This window comes from Plectropomus leopardus, chromosome 3, assembly GCF_026936395.1.
Source record: "Plectropomus leopardus strain MGB_pleo_1.0 chromosome 3, ASM2693639v1, whole genome shotgun sequence".
Classification (NCBI taxonomy): domain Eukaryota; kingdom Metazoa; phylum Chordata; class Actinopteri; order Perciformes; family Serranidae; genus Plectropomus; species Plectropomus leopardus.
In genome coordinates this window covers 40134622-40158339 of record NC_142178.1, presented here as the reverse complement: position 1 = coordinate 40158339, position 23718 = coordinate 40134622, and the positions used below count along the sequence as shown (strand labels likewise).

At 39.4% G+C, this 23718-nt stretch overlaps 3 protein-coding genes across 6 annotated transcripts; 2 read left to right on the top strand and 1 right to left on the bottom strand.

Annotated features, from left to right (window-relative positions):
• Nucleotides 1-218: 218 nt before the first annotated feature.
• LOC121940937 (E3 ubiquitin-protein ligase TRIM21-like) lies at nt 219-6282 on the top strand. Its single transcript, XM_088075189.1, has 3 exons — nt 219-349; nt 2297-2579; nt 3382-6282. The coding sequence occupies exons 2-3, from the start codon at nt 2306-2308 to the stop codon at nt 4806-4808; spliced, it is 1701 nt and encodes a 566-aa protein (XP_087931315.1). The 5' UTR covers nt 219-349; nt 2297-2305; the 3' UTR covers nt 4809-6282.
• Nucleotides 6283-6854: 572 nt separating this feature from the next.
• On the top strand, nt 6855-11609 carry LOC121937996 (E3 ubiquitin-protein ligase TRIM21-like). 4 transcript variants are annotated; one of them, XM_088075224.1, is made up of 2 exons: nt 6855-7010; nt 9787-11609. In XM_088075224.1, exon 2 carries the CDS (start codon nt 9925-9927, stop codon nt 11107-11109), a length of 1185 nt encoding a protein of 394 aa, XP_087931350.1. In that variant the 5' UTR covers nt 6855-7010; nt 9787-9924; the 3' UTR covers nt 11110-11609. The 4 variants fall into 4 exon arrangements, with proteins under 4 accessions (XP_087931350.1, XP_087931352.1, XP_087931353.1 ...); XM_088075226.1 differs by having other exon boundaries at nt 6867-7010; nt 9802-11609; XM_088075227.1 differs by lacking the exon at nt 6855-7010 and adding an exon at nt 7018-8283 and having other exon boundaries at nt 9802-11609.
• Nucleotides 11610-13421: 1812 nt separating this feature from the next.
• tomm20b (translocase of outer mitochondrial membrane 20b) lies at nt 13422-20921 on the bottom strand. Its single transcript, XM_088075244.1, has 5 exons — nt 20625-20921; nt 17418-17464; nt 16244-16325; nt 15011-15153; nt 13422-14016 (listed from the first exon to the last, which is right to left on the bottom strand). The coding sequence occupies exons 1-5, from the start codon at nt 20746-20748 to the stop codon at nt 13972-13974; spliced, it is 441 nt and encodes a 146-aa protein (XP_087931370.1). The 5' UTR covers nt 20749-20921; the 3' UTR covers nt 13422-13971.
• Nucleotides 20922-23718: the final 2797 nt, after the last annotated feature.

Genomic DNA, 23718 nt, shown 5'->3' with positions numbered 1-23718 from the left:
ACCAAAACCATCGACTTCCCTTAAAGCCGAAGGCAGCACTCGCTGTTTTTTTCCTCAGTGTGCAAACTTTATTTCTGGCTCATGAAACTGTGTAAAAAAACAACCTCTTTCTCCCTGCTTGACTGACATGGTACCACCTTCAGCTTTTCATAATCAGCCAAAACCTGTAAGCCATAACAGGAAGACAGGGAAATAAAAATCCCTGAACAAAGCGGCAGTTAGAGGTGGAACAAAACCGGACACACAACATTTCATCATCGTTACCCTTAAATCAAAGTTCGGGTTTGTGAGAGTCGCAGTGGAGACGAATTCTTCCTCACAGACGCAGCAGAGTCTCTGACGAACACCGGTGAGTACAGCTGACACTCGTCACTGTGTTTAACAGCTGAAATTTGATTTTCTAATGGCAAGAAACGTCCAGCAAAGAATAAAATCAAAATTAAAAATGCAAAAAACAAAAAAAAAAAAGAAATTAGCTTGGGGGGGAGGGGGCATTTCCAGAGAACTTTATTTATGATTGTCTTGATTATTTCAAATTATGTTGCATTTTTTAAATTATTATTATTATTTTGTTTGTTTCTCTTTTAAACTTTGTTTTCCTTTTTATTCTAGGTAATTTTCTTGTATTTTTTTTTCCCTAATTGTTTTGCTATATTTGGGCCATTTCTTGTTAAGTTGTTCAGCTCTCCAGTGTTTTTCAAAGAAATCAAGCCAATCTGCTCAGGTATTAAAGGGTTAAAGCAAAGAACAGTAAGAGTTTTTGGACATATTGGACATGCTGGACACCTTGTCCACAGTGGAGACTAAACTTCAGGCCTCTGGGGCCTTTTTTTTTACTGCCGTTTTAGGTCTTTATAGTCCGAACATTTACCCATGTTTTGGTCTTTTGCATTGGTTATGTAAAAAATAGAGTTGTTGTGCACATCCATAAAACCGTTCGAGGTTCAGATGCTGGATAAAAAAGTCTAGTCCATTCTCGGGGAAGTTTGCTCGCAGCTACATGCAGACTTTTGCCAAACATGCAAATACACAGATCTGAAAAAAAATCTGCTTTGTCAGTCACTGCCTTAGCATAAAGGGTTAAAAGCTGTTTGTTTTAAAATAGATGAAAAGAAAAATTAATACGCAAAGAAAGATAGATCTGTCGACATTTTATAGTCAAATTATTGCAGTCTAATACTTTTTATGGGGAAACATTCTCTTAAGTTTCTCTTAATTTTCTGGTAAGAAAAAAAATATGGGAAATCGAGTCCAGATGCATCAAACACTCTTAACCGTCCAAATCTGGTCCAACCAGGTGAGCTCAACGATGAATCGTAGATCATCATGATAGATACGGGCAGGTGTAGTGCCGTGTGCAAAGATCTGGCACATGAACAAGACTGTAAGAGGAAGAAAACGTCCTGCAGCAGAGACGCTGATGTGCTGTTAAATAAACTTAAAGTAAATGTGATTTCAACGAAATGCATTGATGTATTAAAAGTAAAAGTACACATGTATAAAGGTTTTAATACATTGAATGAATCAAAATAATTAAAACAATTACAAGGAAAAGCAGCAAGTCCTCATTATACAGATTATAAGAGAAGCCTCGGCATCTTCAGTAGATAATAAAATAATAAAAAATTTGGAGAGTATAAAAAACCCAACAAAAAACTACAAAGCAAGGAAATGTCCGGATAAAGGTGCTTCAAAATTATAGGAATTCTGTGAAATAATTATGATGATTATAAACATGGTTCTCTGGCCTTTTTTCTTAGCTTTGAAATTATATTACCCAGATCTACTGTTTTATTGTAATTTGTGGGACATTTCTTGCCAAGTTGCTCAGTGTTTCCTCATGTTTTTTGAAAAAAAAAAAAAAAAAAGTATATGTTTAAAATTAACTTCTTCTTTTAATGAAATTGAACAAAAGGGGGCGGGATTTGATAAGTATTCCCTTCTTCCTCCTTCTTTTAGCGTTCTAGTGTTTTTCTTGCTTAGATTTTATTTTGTTCTCCTACAAGTTTCAAGTCAAGTTTCGAGCAAATATTTTCTTTAGACGTCTTCACAGCTTACGAGACCAAATTACTGCAGATCGGTAAGGATTTATGGTTTTTTGCTCCACATCGCTTTCTCCTCCTTAGTTTAAGTACAAGGAACATTTTTGTTTAAACCTGAATTAATGTGATCCTTATTTTTACAATTTGGTGGATAACCTTGGTGCTACATCCTGCTTAAACGTTTTTAGGTCCCCTCGGCCAATCAGAATTACTGCTGTCGCTCTTCAGTTGACAAGCCTCCCCGATTTTTGCAGGAAGCCACGATGACGTCAGAGGACCTTTTGAAAACCCTGGAGGATCTGAAAGAAGTGGAATTTGAGAAATTCAAGTGGTTTCTGGAGCACTCTGACACCCTGGAAGACTACCAGGCCATCCAAGCGTCCAAACTGGAGAAGGCAGAAAGGTGGAACACGGTGGATCTGATGAAAAACACCTACAAACTCGATGGAGCTCTGAAGGTGACCGAGAAGATTTTAGAGAAGATGGAAAGAAATGATCTGGTGCAGCGTCTGTCCGACACCGTCTCAGCAACACAAGGTCAGTCACATTTACTTAACATGTAGAGGAACAGGGTGAGAAAAGGCTATCATTAATCATCAGAGACATGATGGCGCTCCCAGATTGAATTCTGATTTATTTCCTCCTTGCAGTCTCTGTAGCATGAATGGTATTTTCATGGCTTGAGTTCATAACCAATGAGACGTCCTGATTACAGAATGCTGTTTTGTAATAAGGTTGACGTGTTGATGGATGTGAAGCTGTATTTTGTAAGTCGTTGTCAGAGAGTTTATGTAACACGTGATCTGTCTCACACAGTGTCACAGTGTCAGGCACTGAGAGGCAAGTTCATACTTGCCAAGACTCACAATGTACACGGTTGTGGTACGGGGTTGCCAGATACCGCGGTGTTGTGGTACCTGGCAACCCTGAGTAACAAACAAGCAGAGTTATAGATTTAAAAAAGAGAACATTACAAATTAAGACTGTCAGCAGTGGGCTAACTGCTCAAATTAACCGGCGCAACAAGTGTAAGAAGCAATTTTGAGAAGTCATAATCAAACAAAACAAAAAATACACACTGGGAGCACACTTACAGGGTCTGTCTTCATGTAAGATTAAAAAAAATCTTCACTTTCGAGCAGCTGGCCAGTGCGTCTTATCCGCATTAAATTGTATCTGATTTACTCTGTGTTTTTGCAGCAGAAGGTAAATGTACATAAAGCTGCCACTGATGCTTCACTACTTCCTGCATGTGCATTTAAGAATGCATTAAGAAGCATTAAGAAGTCTGCAATTACAAATACTTGTTCATTCTCTTACTTTTACACTATGTGTATAGATGTGGCTACTGCAAACAATCTGCCATCTGAAGATCAGATCAGAGAGAAAACAGAGCAACAAGTGACCAAACCAGGAGAAGTTCTCTGTGACGTCTGCACTGGAACCAAACTGAAGGCCCTGAAGTCCTGCCCGGTGTGTCTGACCTCCTACTGTGGGACTCACCTGGAGCCTCATCTGACAGCTTCAGGACTGAAACGACACCAGCTGATCGACCCTGTGAAGAACCTGGAAGACAGGATGTGTACGAAGCACCATAAACCTCTGGAGCTGTTCTGTAAGACCGACGAGACATGTGTCTGCATACTCTGCCACGTTTCAGACCACAAGATGCACAATGTTCTTCCTCTGGAAGAAGGATATGAGGTAAAGAAGGCAGAACTTGGGAAGACAGATGCTGAAATTCAGCAGATGATCCAGAAGAGACAACATAAGATTCAGAAGATTAAAGAGTCAACTGACTTCAGTGAGAAAGATGCAGAGAGAGAGATCGCAGAAGGTGTTCAGGTCTACACGGCTCTGAAGGAGTCTGTTGAGAGAGGCCTGAGCGAGCTCATCAACACGATCAAAGAGAAGCAGAAATCAGCAGAAAAACAGGCTGAAGTTTTCATCGAAGAGCTGGAACAGGAAATCTCTGAGCTGAAGAAGAAAAGCTCTGAGGTGGAGCAGCTCTCACGTACTAAAGACCACCTCGTTCTTATCCAGAGTGTCCAGTCCCTGAAAGCTGCTCCACCCACCAAGAACTGGACAGAGGTCAGCTTCTATCCATCAACATACATAGGGACTGTGAGGAAAGCTGTAGCCCAGCTGGAGGAGACACTCAGTCAACAGATGAAGAAGCTACCCATTTTAGCCGAGCTGAAGAGGGTCCAGCAGTATGCAGTGGATGTGACTCTTGATCCTGATACAGCACATCCTCAACTCGTCCTGTCTGATGATGGAAAACAAGTGAAACATGGCAATACGGAGAAGAAACTTCCAGTATACTCAAAGGGATTCTCCCATTCCTTTACTGTTCTAGCAAAGCAGAGTTGCTCTTCAGGCAGATTTTACTTTGAGGTTGAAGTTAAAGGAAAGACTAAATGGACTTTAGGAGTGGTCAGAGAGTCGGTCAACAGGAAGGGAAAAATTCCTCTGAACCCACAAAATGGTTTCTGGACTTTGTGTTTGACAAATGGAAATGAATATGAAGCTCATGCAGGCCCTTCAGTCTTTCTCTGTGTTCAGTCCCCCCCTCAGAAGGTGGGGGTGTTTGTGGATTATGAGGAGGGTCTGGTCTCCTTTTATGACGTAGATGCTGCAGCTCTCATGTACTCCTTTACTGGCTGCTCCTTCACTGAGAAACTCTTCCCGTACCTTAATCCCAGCAGTAACAATGGTGGTAAAAACGCTGCACCTCTGATCATCTCTCAAATCAGAGTAAACTGATCGCTTATTTCATGTACTGATTTAATTCTGTTCAAGGGACCAAATGTCCATATTTAGTGTAAATATTGTATAGTTTACATTTACACAGAATCTTGATATGATGTTTAATTTACACTCAACTGATGAGATTTGTTATCGTATGTGTACAGTTACACAGACTGCACATCATTTGATGCATTCATCTTTTCAAACCTGCATCAGGATGCACATGTTTTGTGGAAAATCTCTATTCAAATCTCTGTTAAACTCACATAAATGTATTTTCTGTTGCAGAAGAAATCAATAGGTCCGTTCGACCTAGTTCTGAGCAGAACTGATCACCGGCAATTGACAAGCAATGCATGCTGGTTAGATTTGTGTCTGAGCCCAGTCTAATCTGCTCTGACGTCACGCAAAAGTGGAAGGCTGTAATTTTGCAGTTTCAAGGCGGCCGCAGATCGTAGAGCCAGGCGCCGCAGCTGCTCTCCGCCGACTGCACCGCCTGCATCTCAGCTGATCGAACAGCTGATTGGTTCAGATGTTGACTTTTTTTTTCTGGTGTTGAATTTCAGAGATTTGGAATTCATTTGTCTTATTTGAAGTTATTTTTCTTCTGTTAACAGAGTTCATGTTGTAACTGATGGTGACGTTTTGCAGTCACAAAGTCTAAATACATTCATCATAAAGTAAACAGTCTATTAGACAGTATTTTCATTATTTTAAGGACGGAAAAGAGGGATTGAAGATTAAACAGCACAGAGACTTGTGGTCAGTAGTCTATATGTGAGGATTCTTAAATCCACACGTGTACAGATGTGATAGGCTGACTGACTGATCTGACAGCTGTTATGATGGTTTTGATTTATTGACGTAATTTTTTTAGGGTGGCAGAATCGTTCAGCAGATTTATAAACAGCAGCAAAATGATATGATTCTGATTTACATTAGAAATTATATAAATGAAGCTCAACCATGTACAGAAATAACAGATTGTCTGTATATTTGAAAAGTTTACATTGTCCATCACTACAATAATTTGAGACCGTAAACAGGCTGATAAACGGACATGATAAGATCTGAATGAGTAATAATAATCTAACCGGATGTGGGTGCTTCTGTGGCTTCCTGTACAGACTGAAGGCTGCTGGCAAAAAGTCAGAAAACTGTCCGACTTGATGGCAGTTTTTTGTCGCCACCTTGCTGTCCAGGCGAGGCGCAGCTCAGCTCAAACAAACCTGTTTCAATAACACTAAATATGTCAAGCTGAAATTTGATTTTGAGCAAATTTGCAAAAATGCTGCAAAATGTTTTAAATTTTCTTTTGTCTTCTAACTATCTAAGTGTTTTGTCTGGGAAGTGCTTTGATTAATTACTGTTCACTTTTGCCAAGTTTTATTTCTTTTGTGAATACATGGGAGATGGTTTCAAAGAAATCTGTAAATGTGTGATTTTAAAAAAATTAAAACTGTAAAAATAAACTTTTTGCTGAACAAAAGGCCTGAGTAAGCAGTAACTTGAGTACCGAAAATTGAACAGAAAAGTCTGATTTATACATAAGTTGTCTCACAATAAAAATACAATTAAAGTTGTTGTTTTTCTTTTTTTGAAAATCCCTAAAACAAAGTAATCTGTACTGTTAAAAGTAATATTCATATTTTGTGTTTGTGTTTTGGAAATGCACTCAGTAACCAGCTTATTTGTTACACCTGATTCAACTAATGCAATTTAATACAAAAGTCCTGCAATAACAGTTAGCCGAATACTTAAAAGCTATATAAAAGAAATATGTAAGACGTGGGGAAATGTCTAAAATGTTATTATTTTAAATTGCCCTATTTAACTTTTATTACTTTATATAAATACTGCATTGCTGCCACCAGGACAGAAAAGGTTCAACTTTGAATAGCAACACCTTCTTATAAACCTGACTCCTCACACCTGTGCAGCACCAGCTTCCCTCCACTTTAACAAAAACACAAAAAACTGCTATTAACTGAGTAAATCAGAGGGAGGAAACAGACGTGACCATCAGAGCTGCGGCGAGAGGCGGAGCCACGCTGCAAAGAGGAGCTCCAACGTCCCACTCCACAAACCAAAGACGAGTCTGTCAGAGTCTGTGGGCCGCTGCAGACGACACGAGTCTCTGTTTGTCTCTGACACAAACTTCAAACTGACTTCATCAGGTCTTTCTCAACAACACAGCAGCGTCTCTGCCAAACTCTGGTGAGTCCAGCTCATCATGTTTCTGCGTTTTACATCAAATTAGAATCTAAACTCGTGTTTTGTGGCAAGAATATAAACTCTAATGTCGCAGCAGCTGTTGTGACTATTTTTAATCTATCAAAAGGATTAAAAAGGCGTGTTAGACGCAGACGAAGCTTCAGCTTTGCTAAAATGTTCCACATACTAATCAGGATCAGGATCAGGATCACGTTTATTGGCCAAGTTCAACAAATGAGGAACAAGGAATTTTTTCCGGGTTGGCAATGCTCACAGTACAGGGGAGGGAAATAAGTTAGGGATAAGAAAAATAGAAAAAAAGACAGACATAGACATGTAATTGTATTCACAAAAGGAAGAGATAGAGAATATATACAAAATGTACAGTATGACTACAAACTCATTTTAAACTGAATTTTAAAGAATTTTAAATGATCTTTTTATCTTTGCACATCTTGTCTGCACTTCTGCTATTTAGTAGTGATTTTTTGATTTTATTAAAATAAAAAAATCATTTAGTAACTGATTTTACCTTTTCATATCTGTTTCTTTTCTCTTTTATTGTAAATCTGTATGGTATATGGGACAGTAAACAGATGTGAACAGGGACGGTTTTTGCTGTGGTCAATGTGGGCGACCGCCCAGGGCGCAATCTATTTTGGGGCGCACGAGCACCCGCAAAATAAATAAATAAATAAATAAATAAATAAATAAAAATCGCAAGTTTTCTGCCGCTCATTTCCACGTCACGTTAGTGGAGTAGGTGCGGGGCGCCCTTACTATCATGTCAACTTTGTGCTGAGTCATGTCTACAGGTTGTGTGCGTCAGGAGAAAAGGCAGCAGGGAGACAGGAGGGCGATCAGCTCACAGCTGCAGAGGCTGAGAGGCTGATAAACTGTATTTCATTCATAAAATTAACATAGATACTTTTACATTTATTGCGCTATGTGAAAATGTAAAAACTGCCACAACTGTCGGGTTTTTACCGGAACTCACTTTAATGTCTGACCGCATTAAATCCGTCAAGCGTCTGCATAACTCTCAATACGCAACACAGAGCTTCCGCTCACAACTACTGCCTGCTGCAGTCCTTTCAACATAAGAGCATGTTGGAATATGCTGAGCATCACCACATGGGCGTTTGACGGAGGGAAAAGGTGATGATGTTAAATTGAGTCAAGGGTGTATCATGGACAAAAGACCAAAGAAACCATCAGATGTCCAGTTCAGAAAGAAAGGGAAAGAAGAAGAGGAGAAACGCTCAAAAGATAAAAGGTATGCAGGTCGAGTGACGTTAATTGTACGTAATGAAACAGTAGCTTATACGCTATTTATTATCCTCTTGCTAATATGCTGCTACTTAGCCACAGAAGACGACTCTATTTGGTTTTTAGCTTTGCTGAACTAGCAACTATTAAAATTTGAGGCATTATGCTCAGATAATACGATGTTAATGGATGACTTTTTTTGGGGGGTTAAGCCCAGGGCAAAAACTACCCAGGACCGCCTCTGGATGTGAATATAGTCTATTCTTACTGTGAATAGTATATTTATGTATTTGTACTGTACTTTTCTATTATCCTTTGTGTATTGCATTTCTTTGCCACGCTTATTCAGATTCAATCCTTTTTCTGTCTTTAAGTTGCTGAATTTTCCCGGTGAGGGACAAATAAGGTTTATCTTATCTTTTTTTTATTCATGTATTTTTATCCATGCCATTTTCATTTTCATACAGCGTATGTGCTTTTCAGTTTGAGGTTCAACACAAAGAAAATTTTCAGTCAAAATTAAAGCAAAAATAAATTAATATTTTGAGACATAAGGGGGGGGGGGCTACTACTATTTGATAGCAGAAAGTAACGACTCCTCGATTCCTCGAGTCTTACGTGTTTGCTTGAGTGAAACAGGGCAGCTCAACTTTTGGTGCTCCGTGCATGTAACTCTGCATCACATTAATTCATCTGGGCGGGGCCGTCTTCATGGCAGCAGCTCACATTTGAGAACCGGTTTTGTGGGAGAGGCCTCTCTGACTGAGCAAGTTTTAGGCTCCAAACACGATGAGAGATTTATCACTTCAGACAACTTTATTTATCCCAACAGGACAGTTCACTTTCACGATCTGCCCAGACCAGACACAAACTGACGGACAACAACGTGCAACACTCAGCAGTAGTAGTAGTAGTAGTACATCAGAGAGATCAGTACATGGGCAAGATACACACTGGCAGCATACTGACCCACATGAGAACCAGGCAGAATAAATTAAATTTACAAAACAACCAAATTAGTGGATTAAGCAGGCACCCCATGTAAAATGGCACTGTCATGCCGCAGCGGTCGCGGGTTCGAGTCCGGCTCGTGGCCCTTTGCTGCATGTCATGCCCTCTCTCTCCCCCTTTCACACTGCTGATCTGTCCTATCTAATAAAGGCAAAAATGCCAAAAAAATAATCTTTAAAAATAATCTGATGCTCTGATGCATTGCACATCACTTAAGTACATTCATAGAGTGTATGTTTGGGTTTAACAGCCATGTGAAAAAAAAGGCCCAATGAAAAACCAACCATGCAAGTAGAAATGAAACAGTCATATAAAAAGAATTTATATGACTGTCAACATTTAGCAGGATGACTGCAGAAGGGTGAAAGGTCTTAGAGTACCGATTTGTTTCTGTAAGGGGTGTTTTGTTGTGCCGGCCTTGTGCAGTCAGTTCATTTAAAATATGATCAGGTTGACTCATGATTTCTTTTGCTTTCTTGGCTACATATTTCTCCCAAAGCGAGCCAAACTGAAGGCCCTGAAGTCCTGCCTGGTGTGTCTGACCTCCTACTGTGAGACTCACCTGGAGCCTCATCAGACAGCTTCAGGACTGAAAAGACACCAGCTGATCGACCCTGTGGAGAACCTGGAGGACAGGATGTGTACGAAGCACGATAAACCTCTGGAGCTGTTCTGTAAGACCGACCAGACATGTGTCTGTACACTCTGCCCTGTTTCAGACCACAAGATGCACGATGTTGTTCCTTTGAGAGAAGGATATGAAGGAAAGAAGGCTGAACTGAGGAAAACACAAGCTGAAATCCAGCAGATGATGAGGAGAAGACGACTGAAGATTCAGGAGATCAAACGCTCAGTCGACCTCAGTGAGAAAGACGCAGACAGAGAGATCGCAGAAGGTGTTCAGGTCTTCACGGCTCTGATGGAGTCTGTTGAGAGAAAACTGAACGAGCTCATCAACACGATCAAAGAGAAGCAGAAATCAACAGAAAAACAGGCCGAGGTTTTCATCAAAGAGCTGGAACAGGAAATCTCTGAGCTGAAGAAGAGAAGCTCTGAGGTGGAGCAGCTCTCACGCTCTGAAGACCACCTCCATCTTCTCCAGAGTGTCCAGTCCCTGAAAGCTGCTCCACCCACCAAGGACTGGACACAGGTCAGCGTCCATCCACCATCATATGAGGGGACTGTAGTGAGAGCTGTGTCTCAGCTGGAGGAGACTTTTGGTAAAGAGATGAAGAAACTGCTTGAGTCTGAGCTGAAGAGGGTCCAGCAGTATGCAGTGGATGTGACTCTTGATCCTGATACAGCAAATCCTGCTCTCGTCCTGTCTGATAATGGAAAACAAGTGAATTGTGGAGATGTGGACAAGAAACTCCCAAAAACCCCAACAAATGTTTCTGATTGTACTTGTGTTTTAGCAAAGCAGAGCTTCTCTTCAGGAAAATTCTACTTTGAGGTTCAAGTAAAAGGAAAGACTAAATGGTCTTTAGGAGTGGCCAGAGAGTCGATAAACAGGAAGGAAAATGTCACGTTGAGTCCTCAGAATGGTTTCTGGACTGTAGGGTTGAAACATGGAAATAAATATGAGGCTCGTACCCGCCATCCAGTCCGTCTCTCTCTGAAGTGTCAGCCCCAGAAGGTGGGGGTGTTTGTGGATTATGAGGAGGGTCTGGTCTCCTTTTATGACGTAGATGCTGCAGCTCTCATCTACTCCTTTACTGGCTGCTCCTTCACTGAGAAACTCTTCCCATTCTTCAGTCCCAGTTTTAATTATGGAGGTACAAACTCTGCACCTCTGATCATCACTCCTGTCAGAGTAAACTGATCACTTATCCGCTGTTTACCCTACATGTGCTCATCTCTCAGCACTGTTCGGTTATAACTGTTTACATTTTCAGTTGTTTAATGGAAACTGATGAGACGGCTCATGAGTCAAAGAAATCTGTAAATATCTGATTAAAAAAAAAACAAGTTTTTGAGGCCTAAGTAAGGAGTGATATTTTGTCTTCTGGACCGACTCAGAGGGTCTCCACATCACAGTTCACCTGAAGAATTTTAAATGTGTTTTACTAATATTGAGTCCTTGACTGGGGAAAAGACACCATGTCCTGTTTTAGGTAAGACGACTCACTTTCTGCTTCCATCTTTTTGCTCGAGGAACTTTGACCTCCAGATTAACATGGCCAAGTCGAGATGGGTCGACACTGGATTAACTGAACCAATATAAAGCTACTCTGTGGAACTTTGTGGCCCACGATAAGGTGCCTGGTGGCCCCCGAAACATTTTCTAATTCACAATAAAAATAAAGTGATTCACACTGTAAATTGTTTTTGTCCTTTTAGTCTCCATCAGGTGTCAGAGACATAAAACAGCATCAAAATAGAGCTTGATGATCAAAAAAAGAGCCAGAGGAGGATCCCCCACACCCCCGACAGAGGACACAGCTGAGACACTAATGTCCTAAAATACTAGAAATATCCTAAAATCAGAGAAACATGCTAAACTCTCAGAAACATCCTAAAATCCTTTAACACATGCTGAAATCCTAGAAATGTCCTATAATGCAAGAAACTTCATGAAATGCCAGAAACATCCTAAATTCCTAGAAATATCCTAAAATCCTGGAAACATGCTAAAATCCTAAAAATGCCCTTAAATGCTAGAAACATCCCGAATTCCTACAAACGTCCTAAAATCAGAGAAATGTGCAAAAATCCTAAAATCATCTTAAAATCCTAGAAGCGTACAGAAACATCCTCATATCCTACAATGCTAGAAATGTCTTGAATTCCTACAAATGTGGTAAAATCACAGAAATGTCTTGACATCGGAAAAATGTCCTAAAATACAAAAAATGCTAAAAACATGTACGGGGCTGCTGAGACTGGCCCCTGGACTCCTGTCATTCTGTAAATGTGGCCCCCGAGCAAAGACAGTTGAGTATTTCTGCTTCAGTGATTTTCTCTGCAATCATTCAACCACCAGCGTCTGATCGTGTGAACGCTCAAAGCTCAGAAATGTTGCGCTACAGTTACTATCGGACATAAACACACCAAACACACACCGACTGCAGCACAAAGCTTTCTGTCTTTCTGTGGGACACTAGTGTCTCAGAGGACATCGTGGGATTCTGATGAGTGATGATGTAAGTCAGTTATTTCACAGAGAAAAAAGACAAAGCGAAGGTTTGGTGTTTACCTGCTGTGGATGAAGCTCTGGGGAGGAGAAGATTGTCGCTTTGGTTCGAGACGGATTTCATTCGTTTGATTTCAGCTCCAGACACGAAGTCCAGAAAACTGCCGTGTGAACGCTGCAGAAACAGCCTCCTCAGTCTCTGTTTACAGGAAAAATAACTCACCATCCTGACCTGCTCTCACACAGGTGAGCTGAATGATCATCAGCTACCTGCCAGCACAGGCCACGCCCCCCTAAACACTATATAAGGGCAGGTGTTGCGCCGCATGCAAAGAGTCACACATGCGAGTTGGAGGAAAATCAGCAAACAAGGCGGAAAAAACGTCAATCATGCGACAACACAATAGCAGCAAAATAATATTTGAAAAAGCGGAAGAAACCGCAAAACATTTGGAATAAAAGTACTAACACTGCCACACTGTAAAAATACTGTTAACAGTAAAAATACCATACTGAAAATCCTGATTTAACTCTTTGAAACCTGAGAAAATTGGTTTTCTTTCTTTGAGAAATATGGAAAGACGACAAAGAGCAACTCACCAAAACACTCCCCAAAATCAGCAAGAAATTAGAAAGAAAAGCTACAAGGAAATTATGTAAAAAAAAAAGCAAAACGTTACCCAAATAAAAGTGGTGGAAATTAGTCAATATATATATATATATATATATATATATATATATTTCTGTAATATAATATGTAATTCTGTAACTGCATTTTAAATTAAAAAAGTAAATATAAATATAGAATTACTGACATTTTTCATATATATATATATATATATAATCTCCCTTTTTCCTATTAATTTTTAGGTTATTTTTATTATATAATTAAAGAAGAAAATATTGTGGAATTTTTTAAAGTTTGATTTTGAAAGCGACTTAAGTGTCTGATATTAAAGTGGGCTCTAAAGGGTTAATATAAAAAACATCAGGAAAAAAACTTTCGTTTGTTCAAATTTTTTATTGATTTTTTTTCCTGAAGAGGGCCGTCCTCTTTACACGAACAAAACATTTCAGCACTTTTTTAAAAAGTGTTTCCGAGCGAGCGAACAGAAAGACGACTGATCATAAAAACAATAAATATTTGGTGGAGCCTCCGAGCGGAGACGACTCTCCTGTTTGTGTCGCTGATATCAGAATAAATGCGGTCGGACGGCGTAAACTGGAAGTCGATGCCGCACCGCCCCGACTCACGTTAACGGCCCGACCAGCTCACGACCAAACGGCGACGCAGAGGACGCAGTGATCAGGTCCTCTGAACGCCGCGAGGTCGGTCACGGAAAAACAAACACCACTGACATGGAATAAAAAACGAATTCCCTTTAGGACGCTGTGATGGGAGGTGATGGACGCCGGTGATGGACGCCGGTGATGGACGCCGGTGATGGACGCCGGTGATGGACGTCGGCCGGCGTGATGGAGGCCGAGGCGTTGGCAGGTCGTTGTGGGAGGAGGGGTAGGGGAGGTGGGCGTGGTTTCCTGTGCGTCCTCTCATTCTATATCGTCCTCGCTGAGACTCTGTGCGCTCACGATACGCTGCAGATCGACCAAACAGAGAAGACAGGAAAGAGTTAACAGAGGAAAGGAACCGATCGGGCCATTTTCAAAGAGCAACTTTTTTTTTACGCTTTAAAAATGTAATTGTTTTTAATTTAAATTAAATAAATGTAATAAATTATTTGTAAAATAAAAAATCTATTATTTTTCCTTTAAATATTATAAAAGGGGTTTCTTTGTTGTTTTTTTTCGCAATTTTGTTTTCTTTAAAATTTCTTTGGGGCGGGGTTGACCTTTTTTTGGGTGATTTTCAAAAAAAAAGATTTTGGCTTTTTGTCTCCAAAAAGGTTTTGGTGATTATTATTATTATTATTTAATTTTTTTATTTAAGTTTTTAACAAAAACATGTGATCCTTTCCTTAAAAAATATGTGGCTTTTTTCCCCTAAATTATTTGGGCTAATTTTAAAGAAATAAAAAGTGTTTTAAAAAAATATGTTTTTAAAAGGTTTTCAAAGGGGAAAATTGCTTTTTTCTGATAAAGGTTTTTGGGTTTTTTTTTCCATTTTGGGGGATTTTTCTGTAAAAATAATTTGGCCTTTTTCCCTTATTGTTGGGGATCTTCTGGAAAAAAATTATTATTATTTCCATTATTTAAGACAAAAATGGTGATTTAATCATATAATACTCTGACTTTTGCATTTTTCACAATGCATAATACTGGGAAAATTTCCTTTTTAAAATAAATTGATATAATGCATATTTTTTGCAAAGGTATTTCTTAATGTGACTGTTAAAGGGTTAATGCTTTTTAAGACTTTTAAAGGGTCTTTAGGAACACTTGCTTTTATTGTTTTTATTTACCATTTGTGGCAATTTTTGGTTTTATTAGCAGTTTCTCTCCTGTATTTTTCCTTTATTTTTTTACTTTCCGCTCGTCCCGTTTTATCGATTCTGTGACCGTAAACTGTTTTCGGCTCCGTGTTCGTGCAGCTGCAGATCTGTGCGAGAATAAATTGAAGCGCCTGGCGAACCTGGCTGATGCTCGGCAGTTTGGTGAGCAGCATCTGGAAGACGGGCGGAGGCAGAGTCTGCTGCAGCACCTGCAGCAGCTGCTGAGGCTGACCGCACACCGCGATGGCGTTGGTGAGGTGGTCCACGCCTTTCTCGTAGTCTCCTGTGGAGCGAAACACGAGACATGAAGACACGTTTAGAGTCCTCAGAGACCAGAGGACGGACCACAAGAATCAAACCGGGACTTTCAAATCATCAATACAAAGACTTTTCACCAGTTCTTTCAACAGTTCACTGCATCCAAGTCCCGCAGAGACCTGAGTCCCGCAGAGACCTGAGTCCAGCAGAGACCTGAGTCCCGCAGAGACCTGAGTCCCGCAGAGACCTGAGTCCCGCAGAGACCTGAGTCCCGCAGAGACCTGAGTCCAGCAGAGACCTGAGTCCAGCAGAGACCTGAGTCCAGCAGAGACCTGAGTCCCGCAGAGACCTGAGTCCCGCAGAGACCTGAGTCCAGCAGAGACCTGAGTCCCGCAGAGACCTGAGTCCAGCAGAGACCTGAGCTCCTTTCAGGAGAAATCTGAATAATATCTGCTGTGCAGCGATGGTTTTGGGACATTTTTTAAAAACAAGCAGCAGATTAATTAGAAGAAAATGAAAATCTCGTCATCAGAATGAGATTTTTTACGTCCACTTTTCTCCTGCTCTTTTATTTAACTAATTTATTCTCTCTTTATTTCTATTTATTTATATAACTGATCAAAGTGGGAATCATTTTAAATATCCGTAACAGAGATGTCTTTCTTAATTAGAAATCAATTACAACATGTTTTCTCTCCTCTTAATTACTTTGTTTATTTTACTTTGTTAATAACTTTAATATGAATCATTTTTTAAGAATGTATCTGTCCTTGTGTGTTTTGCTTGTTTAGCTGCTAACTAGCCTTTTGTATTTATTACCTTTAAGAACCTGATTTTTGTTGTGATTTTTAAAATCTGACAATAAAAACAAAATAATAATAACAATAATAATTACAATAAAAAAGTCCCATCTATGTTCACTAACGTACGTATTGCGTCATGTGAATGTGAATATTTTTAAGTGTGTTCTGCCTGCTCCTCGTGTATCGATCGATGCATTGCTGCTTGTTTCCGTCGCGGTTTCTGTTGTTCGGGTGGAAACTGATTTTCTCGTCTGGGATAAATGAATTAATCTGACGCTGAAAAGCAGCGCGTGCGTGTCGAGGAGGCGTCACCCTGAGCCAGCAGCTCCTCGCCCAGCTGGATCTCCTCCAGGAAGAACTTCTGCACCGCCTCGGCGTCCTTCAGGTCCGGCAGCTGCAGGACAAACGACAGGAAGTCAGACTCTCCTCTCTGCTCTGCACCGTTTATTTTTGGGTCTCTGATGATGTCATCGGTGTCGAGACTCAGTCAGACCAATAAATGAAGACGGACGACACGCACAAAATGACCCCCGCTGTGCTGAAGTGACGCCAAAATATTACAGGCGCCGCCATCTCGCCATGATGACGTCACTGAAGGCGGAATTCTGCGCAATAATTGAATGCGAGCGCACGGATTGGCTGTCACAGCTGTCAATCATGCCGGAAAATCCCCTTTGTATAAATCAGTAAGTCAATAAAAACGAACTGATCATGAAAACAAACATCAGGGCGATGAGAACGACCTTCGTGACAAAAAACATCTTTGGGAAACATTTTTTAGTCGTGTACTTTAGTTTTTAGTTTGTCCCATTCACAAATATGGAGGGGCGGGCTTTACGAGCTATACTGCAGACAGACAGCAGGGGGCGACACACTGAACAGTTACGCTCTGGGGAGCCGCCACGTCGTCCATCTTTATGTACGGTCTGAATATGAGTCATCATCCCATGAACAGTCGCAGGTACAGAAGCCCCTGAGGGTCATGGTCATTTTTGTTTTAATTTTTGCAATCTCTTGCAAAACTGCGTCAGCTGAAAGAAACTTCTCTGAAATTAAAAAATACAGCGAGTGAATGCTACAACATCTATGTTCACATTTTTTCATTCGAATCTTTACTACTGAATTTTTATAAGCACTATCACAATAAAACAGGAAGTAAAGAGGTGCTACCGTTAAAATAAAAGCCTAAAAAGTTCTGACTGATTCCACTAAAAATATTGTGCCACATTTAAACTAAACTGTACTGCCAAACTTTTTATGCCACCAAATAATGTGAAGACGTTTTAAAGAGAAAAACAAAACATCAGTGATGATAACAGTAATCACGCTGGATTAATTCATGTTATTTTATGTTATTTTAATAAAATTTAATTACATTCTTGAGTCACTGAGAGACCTGAGAGAGATCTTTTTGTATTTTTAAACCTAATCCTTTGTTTTCTTTGTTGTGAAGTGACAGGTGACACAATAACGAGGTCGCGCTCACCTTAGCCAGGCCGGCTCGCTCTTTGGCCGCCTTCTGCTTTCTCCTCCCTGCGACACGAAACACAAAACAAACGACACTTTCAGTCACATGACCAGTTTGACTAAATTCAAAAACAACAAGAGAAAAACTAACTTTGTTTCTGTCGTGGATTTTGAAGATTTCTTTCAAAGTAAAACTTAGTTGGCTCGATTTCTTTCAAAAACAAAAAAGACGGCACGAGCATCAAAAGAGGAAATGACCCAGAAAATAGCAGGAAATTAGTAAAAAGTGCCGTAAATTTTGTGTTAAAAATTAGTTAAAACAAAGAAAAACAAATGAAAAAAGAAAAACAAAGGAAAACAAACAAACATTTAAAAAGTACTTAAATATCGAATAATAATTCTGTGACATAGTTTTTACAATGAAACATAAATGTTTTTTACCTGCATTTTTTTCGGGTTTTTTTCTTGACATTTTCCTAGCTTTGAAAAAAAATCTAAATCTACTTTTAACTTTTAATTTGTGGAACATTTCTAAGTTACTCGCTGCCTTTTCCCAATTATTCCCAATTGTCCTCAAATCCAAGAAACGTCCCAAAATCAAGGAAATGTCCTTAAATTGTAGAAACATCCAAACATTCTGCAAACGTCCTAACGTCCTAGAAACGTTCGAAAATCCGAGAAACTTGTTAAAATCTTAAAAATGTCTTAAAAGTCTTGAAATGTCCCAAGATTTAAAAAAAAACGTCCTTAAATCCAAGAAACGTCCTAAAATCTGAGACATCTCCTTAAATCGAAGGTGTTCTAAAATCCCATAAACATAAAAAAACGAATAAACTGCGGAGAAAAACACTTCATTGCTGAGATGTTTCTTCTGCGTATCTTATTTCAGGAAACACGGTCATTCGAAGGCTCACGTTTCACGTGTTTGTGGAGATTTTCTATTTAAACGTCCGCTGAACGCTGCTCACATCAATCACAGCAATCTGAGAGTCTGTTTGTTCGAGGAAAATTTCCAAATAGATTTTGACTTTTTTGTGTGTTTTTTAAATACTGTTCACATAAATCAAATCCATCTGTAAATATTTGTTTGTTAAAGGAAAACTGTGAAATAAACGACAACTTTTTCGTACGTTTTTTTGGATATAAGCTGTGATATAAATCAAAGCAATCTGTAAATATGTGACTGTTAAAGGGAAACTTTAAAATAAACCACACGTTGAACACGCGGCCTGATTTATATCTTTACTTCCTGTGGCTGCTTCACAATAAAAGCCCTCTGTGTTTCAGCCGTTGTGTTTAACCTGCTTTGACTGGAAAAGTTTGTGATTGATTCAAAAACATCAGAAACTAACAAAAATCATTAACCCTTCACAGGCTGGAGGCTCTGAGTGGAATAATAGCTAACTCTTCAAACGGCCTCGCGTCACCGTGTCCCGATTAACTCCGTAATCTCCGTGTGGCCGAGCGCCCGGCTGATGCCGACTGTGCTGTCGTGTAACGGCTTCATGAATGAATCTGTGCTGCAGGTCTGCTCCAGGTCAAAGGCGTGTTTGCAATCAACAAACTCAGCCGGGATAATTAGAATTAACCCTTAGGGCTCGCTTTAATATTACACAAACTAGTATCACTCTTCCAAAATCAACCTTAAAAAATATTATACATTCAAATACTTTTCTACTTTCACTGAGATGGTTTTTCTAACCAACATCAGAAATATCAAATCATTAATCTTATCATTTTAACCCTAAAAATGTCAGCTTTTTGTCTTTTTTAATGAAAAAAAAAGAAAAATTATTTTCAATATACTACATGCAAAGTCGTTTTTTTAAATTGTCATTTTAACAGTCTGGACTCTATCAGCGATTTGGTTATAAAACTGAAACTAGCGCGACTTTTCCATATTCATAATTTTTGGAATTTTGTTCATTTCTAAAACCCGGGGCACTTTAAAAATTACCAAAATTTATACCATCAATCAAAGACAGAAACTGTAAAAACAGAAATTATATCCGACAGACATTTTTTGTCATTTTTTTTTTTTTAAGTTTTTTTTTTTTTTTTAAGAAACAATTGAGCCTTTTAAAAATATTTTTGGCATTTTTCAAGAAAAAGTTTTGGCCATCCTTTTTCTTTAAAAACATCAATTTGGGAATTATTTTTTTAATTTAAGTTGTGGGTAATTGTTTTAACATTAAATATTTTTGGGTGATTATTTAAACATCCAGATGTTGTTTACATATACAAATACATAATGTTTTAGAAAAAGACGCATTTTCAGCCTTCAATCACTAAAAATCAAATCATTATTAGAATATAATTTAAGCATTTATTTTATAACAGAAACTGTTTAGCTTTTCTTACTTTATATATTTAAAGAGATTTAAAGAGATTAAAAAAAAGGAGTAAACACAGATGCAGGAGGAGGTGCAGTAGGAGCATGAATAGGAGCAGGGGCAGAAATAGGAGGAGGTGTAGTAGCAGTGTACGCAGGAGCAGTGGGAGTATGAGGAGGTGCATTAATAGGAGGAGTTGCAATATACAGAGGAGCAGTGGGAGTATGAGGAGGTGCATTAATAGGAGGAGGTGCAGCAGCAGTATACAGAGGAGCAGTGGGAGTATACACAGCAGCGGAAGGAGCATGAGGAGGAGCGGAGATATGAGAGGGTTCAGCAGGAGCGGGGGTAGAAATAGGAGGAGGTGCAGCAGCAGTGTACGCAGGAGCAGTGGGAGTATGAGGAGGTGCATTAATAGGAGAAGCTGCAGCAACAGTGTACAGAGAAGCAGTGGGAGTATGAGGAGGTGCATTAATAGGTGCAGCAGCAGTATACAGAGGAGCAGGAGGAGGTGCAGTATACAGAGGAGCAGTGGGAGTATACACAGCAGCGGAAGGAGGGAGCATGAGGAGGAGCGGAGATATGAGAGGGTTCAGCAGGAGCAGGGGTAGAAATAGGAGGAGGTGCAGCAGCAGTACACAGAGGAGCAGTGGGAGTATGAGGAGGTGCATTAATAGGTGCAGCAGCAGTATACAGAGGAGCAGTGGGAGCAGGAGGAGGTGCAGTATACAGAGGAGCAGTGGGAGTATACACAGCAGCGGAAGGAGCATGAGGAGGAGCGGAGATATGAGAGGGTTCAGCAGGAGCGGGGGTAGAAATAGGAGGAGGCGCAGCAGCAGTACACAGAGGAGCAGTGGGAGCAGGAGGAGGTGCCGCAGGAGGCCGGGACTCACGCTCTCGGAGCCGGGTCTTGAAGCTCGGGTCGCTCCGTCTCTTCTGGTCGAAGTAGATGCAGTAACCGACCAGCAGAGCTCCGCACAGCCCCGCGGCCAGCGCTCCGGTCCTGCCGCCCATCATCGCTCCGGGACCCGCTCGGCTGGAGGAGGATCTGCCGCTGATCTGCCGTTACCTCGCGGTTAATCTGAGGTTGTTTTGAGGTTGTTTTGAGGTTATTTTGAGGTCAGTTCACCGTCTTCTCTCGGCGGACGTCGGGGACAAGCGGAGCGGCGCACGGCGGAAAGGACCCGGGAGGACCCCGCCGTTTGATGCCCGTAGCCGCCTGCTCGGTGCCTGACTGGAAATGTGAACAACAAAATTAATTTCACAGTAAAATAAGCTTGAAATTACATTAAATGACGACTTTAATTTTTTTTTTTAGCTAAGACTCTATTTTCTTACTTTTTAATTTTTTTTTAAGAAAATAATGGGGTCAACAATTTTTGCTCCAACATTGAGCGACAAAACAGGCTCCAATGTAAACACTCACCGTCACTTTATATAATATTAATTATAACATAAATAACTTTATTGACACCCCAAATAGAGAATATAATATGCCATTTAAAGAATTATGTATTAATAAATAAATAATGAAAAATTTAAAAAGCTCATAAGTTAAAAAGCATGTAAAAAAAAAAAAAGGAAATTCAATGGGAAAGAAATTCTAAAATAATTGAAATAAGAGTGTGCATATACATAAATAATAATACAAAAACGTATTTTTCTTTTATTTATTTATTTGATTTTTTAATTCTGGCGCTATATAATTAGCCTTATATGCAATTACAGTGACAAAAAAATCAAAACAGCATCTAAAATAATTTCACCAATCTGCTTTATTTCTAGTTAAATATATATATATATACACACATATACAGACACACACACATACATGCATACATAGTCTCAGGAGATATTTTGCTGCAGAACGATCTAATAAAATGACAAAATAAAATAAAGAAAATATAAAAATAATTTAAAAAATCTCATAAATTTTTTTGTAGAAAAATCAGCTGATATAAAATTTATTGTATCAGCAGCAAAACACGACTCCAACAATTTTTATATCACATATATTTGTGTTTGTTTTCTCTCAGCGATGACAGCTGATTCAAGTCAGCACACACACACACACACACACACACACACACTGAGACCAGCATCCTGCCCTGTGACATTATGTCCATCCGTCAGCAGGGGTAGCTGTTGGTTCATCTCTCTCTCTCACACACACACACACACACACACACACACACACACACACACACACACACACAGTCTGCATCCTGTCAGACTGTGATATCCTGATATTTGGAGGCCTGATGGTGTTCAGGATTTAAACAGACGGTCAACAGCTCGCAGCAGCATGAATGAACACTGGAATGTGTGTGTGTGTGTGTGTGTGTGTGTGTGTGTGTGTGTGTGTGCAGCACAGACATAGACACACACACACACACACACACACACACACACACACACACACACACACACACACGCCTGGATGTTTTGATCAGAAATGAACAGGTTGGTTCCCAGCGAGCAATTTTTGGTTCTAAAAACGTTCTGAGAACGTTACAATTTTCAACAAATTTTCTTAATGTTCCCAGAAAATTATTCCTAATATTTCTATTGTCTGTTACCTGCCAAGGGAAAGAAAGAAATAAAGAAAGAAATTTAAAGAACAAAAATTTGTTAAAAAAAAAGGTAAAGAAAAACAAAAAACAAAATAATGAATATATTGATAAAATGGTTAATAATGTAATCATAATAATAAATATTATTATAGATATATGTTTTTGAACATTATTCCCTATTTTTTTGCAATTTGTGGGACATCTCTTACCAAGTTGCTCGATGCCTTTTTAGCCTTCTTTTAAAAAAGTCAGACGAAACTAATTTGCTCAGGTTTCAGAGGCTGAAATGCATGTGAAAGGTGTTGATTGCAGCACAAGAAAAATGATGTCTTTCCAGGTTTCAAAGGGTTAAAAACAACAAATGTTGACCAAAGTGCTTCAAAGAGAGAAGAAATGAAACCTGGTGTTTCCTGACAGAGTGTCTGTGTTTGAGGAGGACGTGTTGGCAGAGACAAAGCTCGCTCTGCTTTCAGTTCGTCAGTATTTGTACCTTCAGGTTGTTGTTGGATGCAGCTTCGTCCGTACGCTGGAATCGTAGACTGTAAATGATTATAATTATAATTATAATTATTTACAGTCTATGGCTGGAATCAGGGAGATGATCCGACAAGCGTTTTGTTTGAAACATACTGAGATCGTGAATCTGCAGGTTTATCTCTACAAGACGTCTGATCAATGGAAAAATCTTTCTCCAAATGAACATTAATTTGTAATATAACTGAAGGTGTATTTCTGACTGTGCATCTGCACATCTGAATGTTTTCAGCCAGAACAAACACTTTTGGCCGTGTCGTGTGTGTGTGTGTGTGTGTGTGTGTGTGTGTGTGTGTGTGTTTGTTTTGGCAGCGTTCTGCTCTCCACAGATGGCAGCTCTCTGCGTGAAGCCTCCTCTGAGGACCGTCATGGCGGCCGAAGCTGCCGGGACAAAGACGACCGGAGGTGTTCGAAATGCATCAAGAACACTGAAACCTGCATGCGACACCGTGACATTTTTTACATTATTTTTTTACATGCTATACTTTCATTTTTTTTACTTAAAAACGATGATTTTTTCGGACGTTATTTTGACAAACTATACTATGACTTTTTAAAATATGAAAAACTGTGACTATTTCAGATGTTGTTTTTTTCAACATGCTATACTACGACTTTTTTGACATAAAAACAGTTGTTGAGAGGTGACCAATCAGATAATATGATTTTATAAAATGAACAAAGGGAGAACGTTTCAGAGCAATATTCAGAAAACGTCATTGAAGACTGAGATTACAGAGCTTATCTTATGAAAATGTAATATAATGTGGTGCAAAAAAAAAAAATGTATATGCACACACACCAATCCAGTAAAGTACTCAGTGATATATTAACTATATATATATATAAATTTTTTTTTTTTTTTTTTTACCCAAACTTT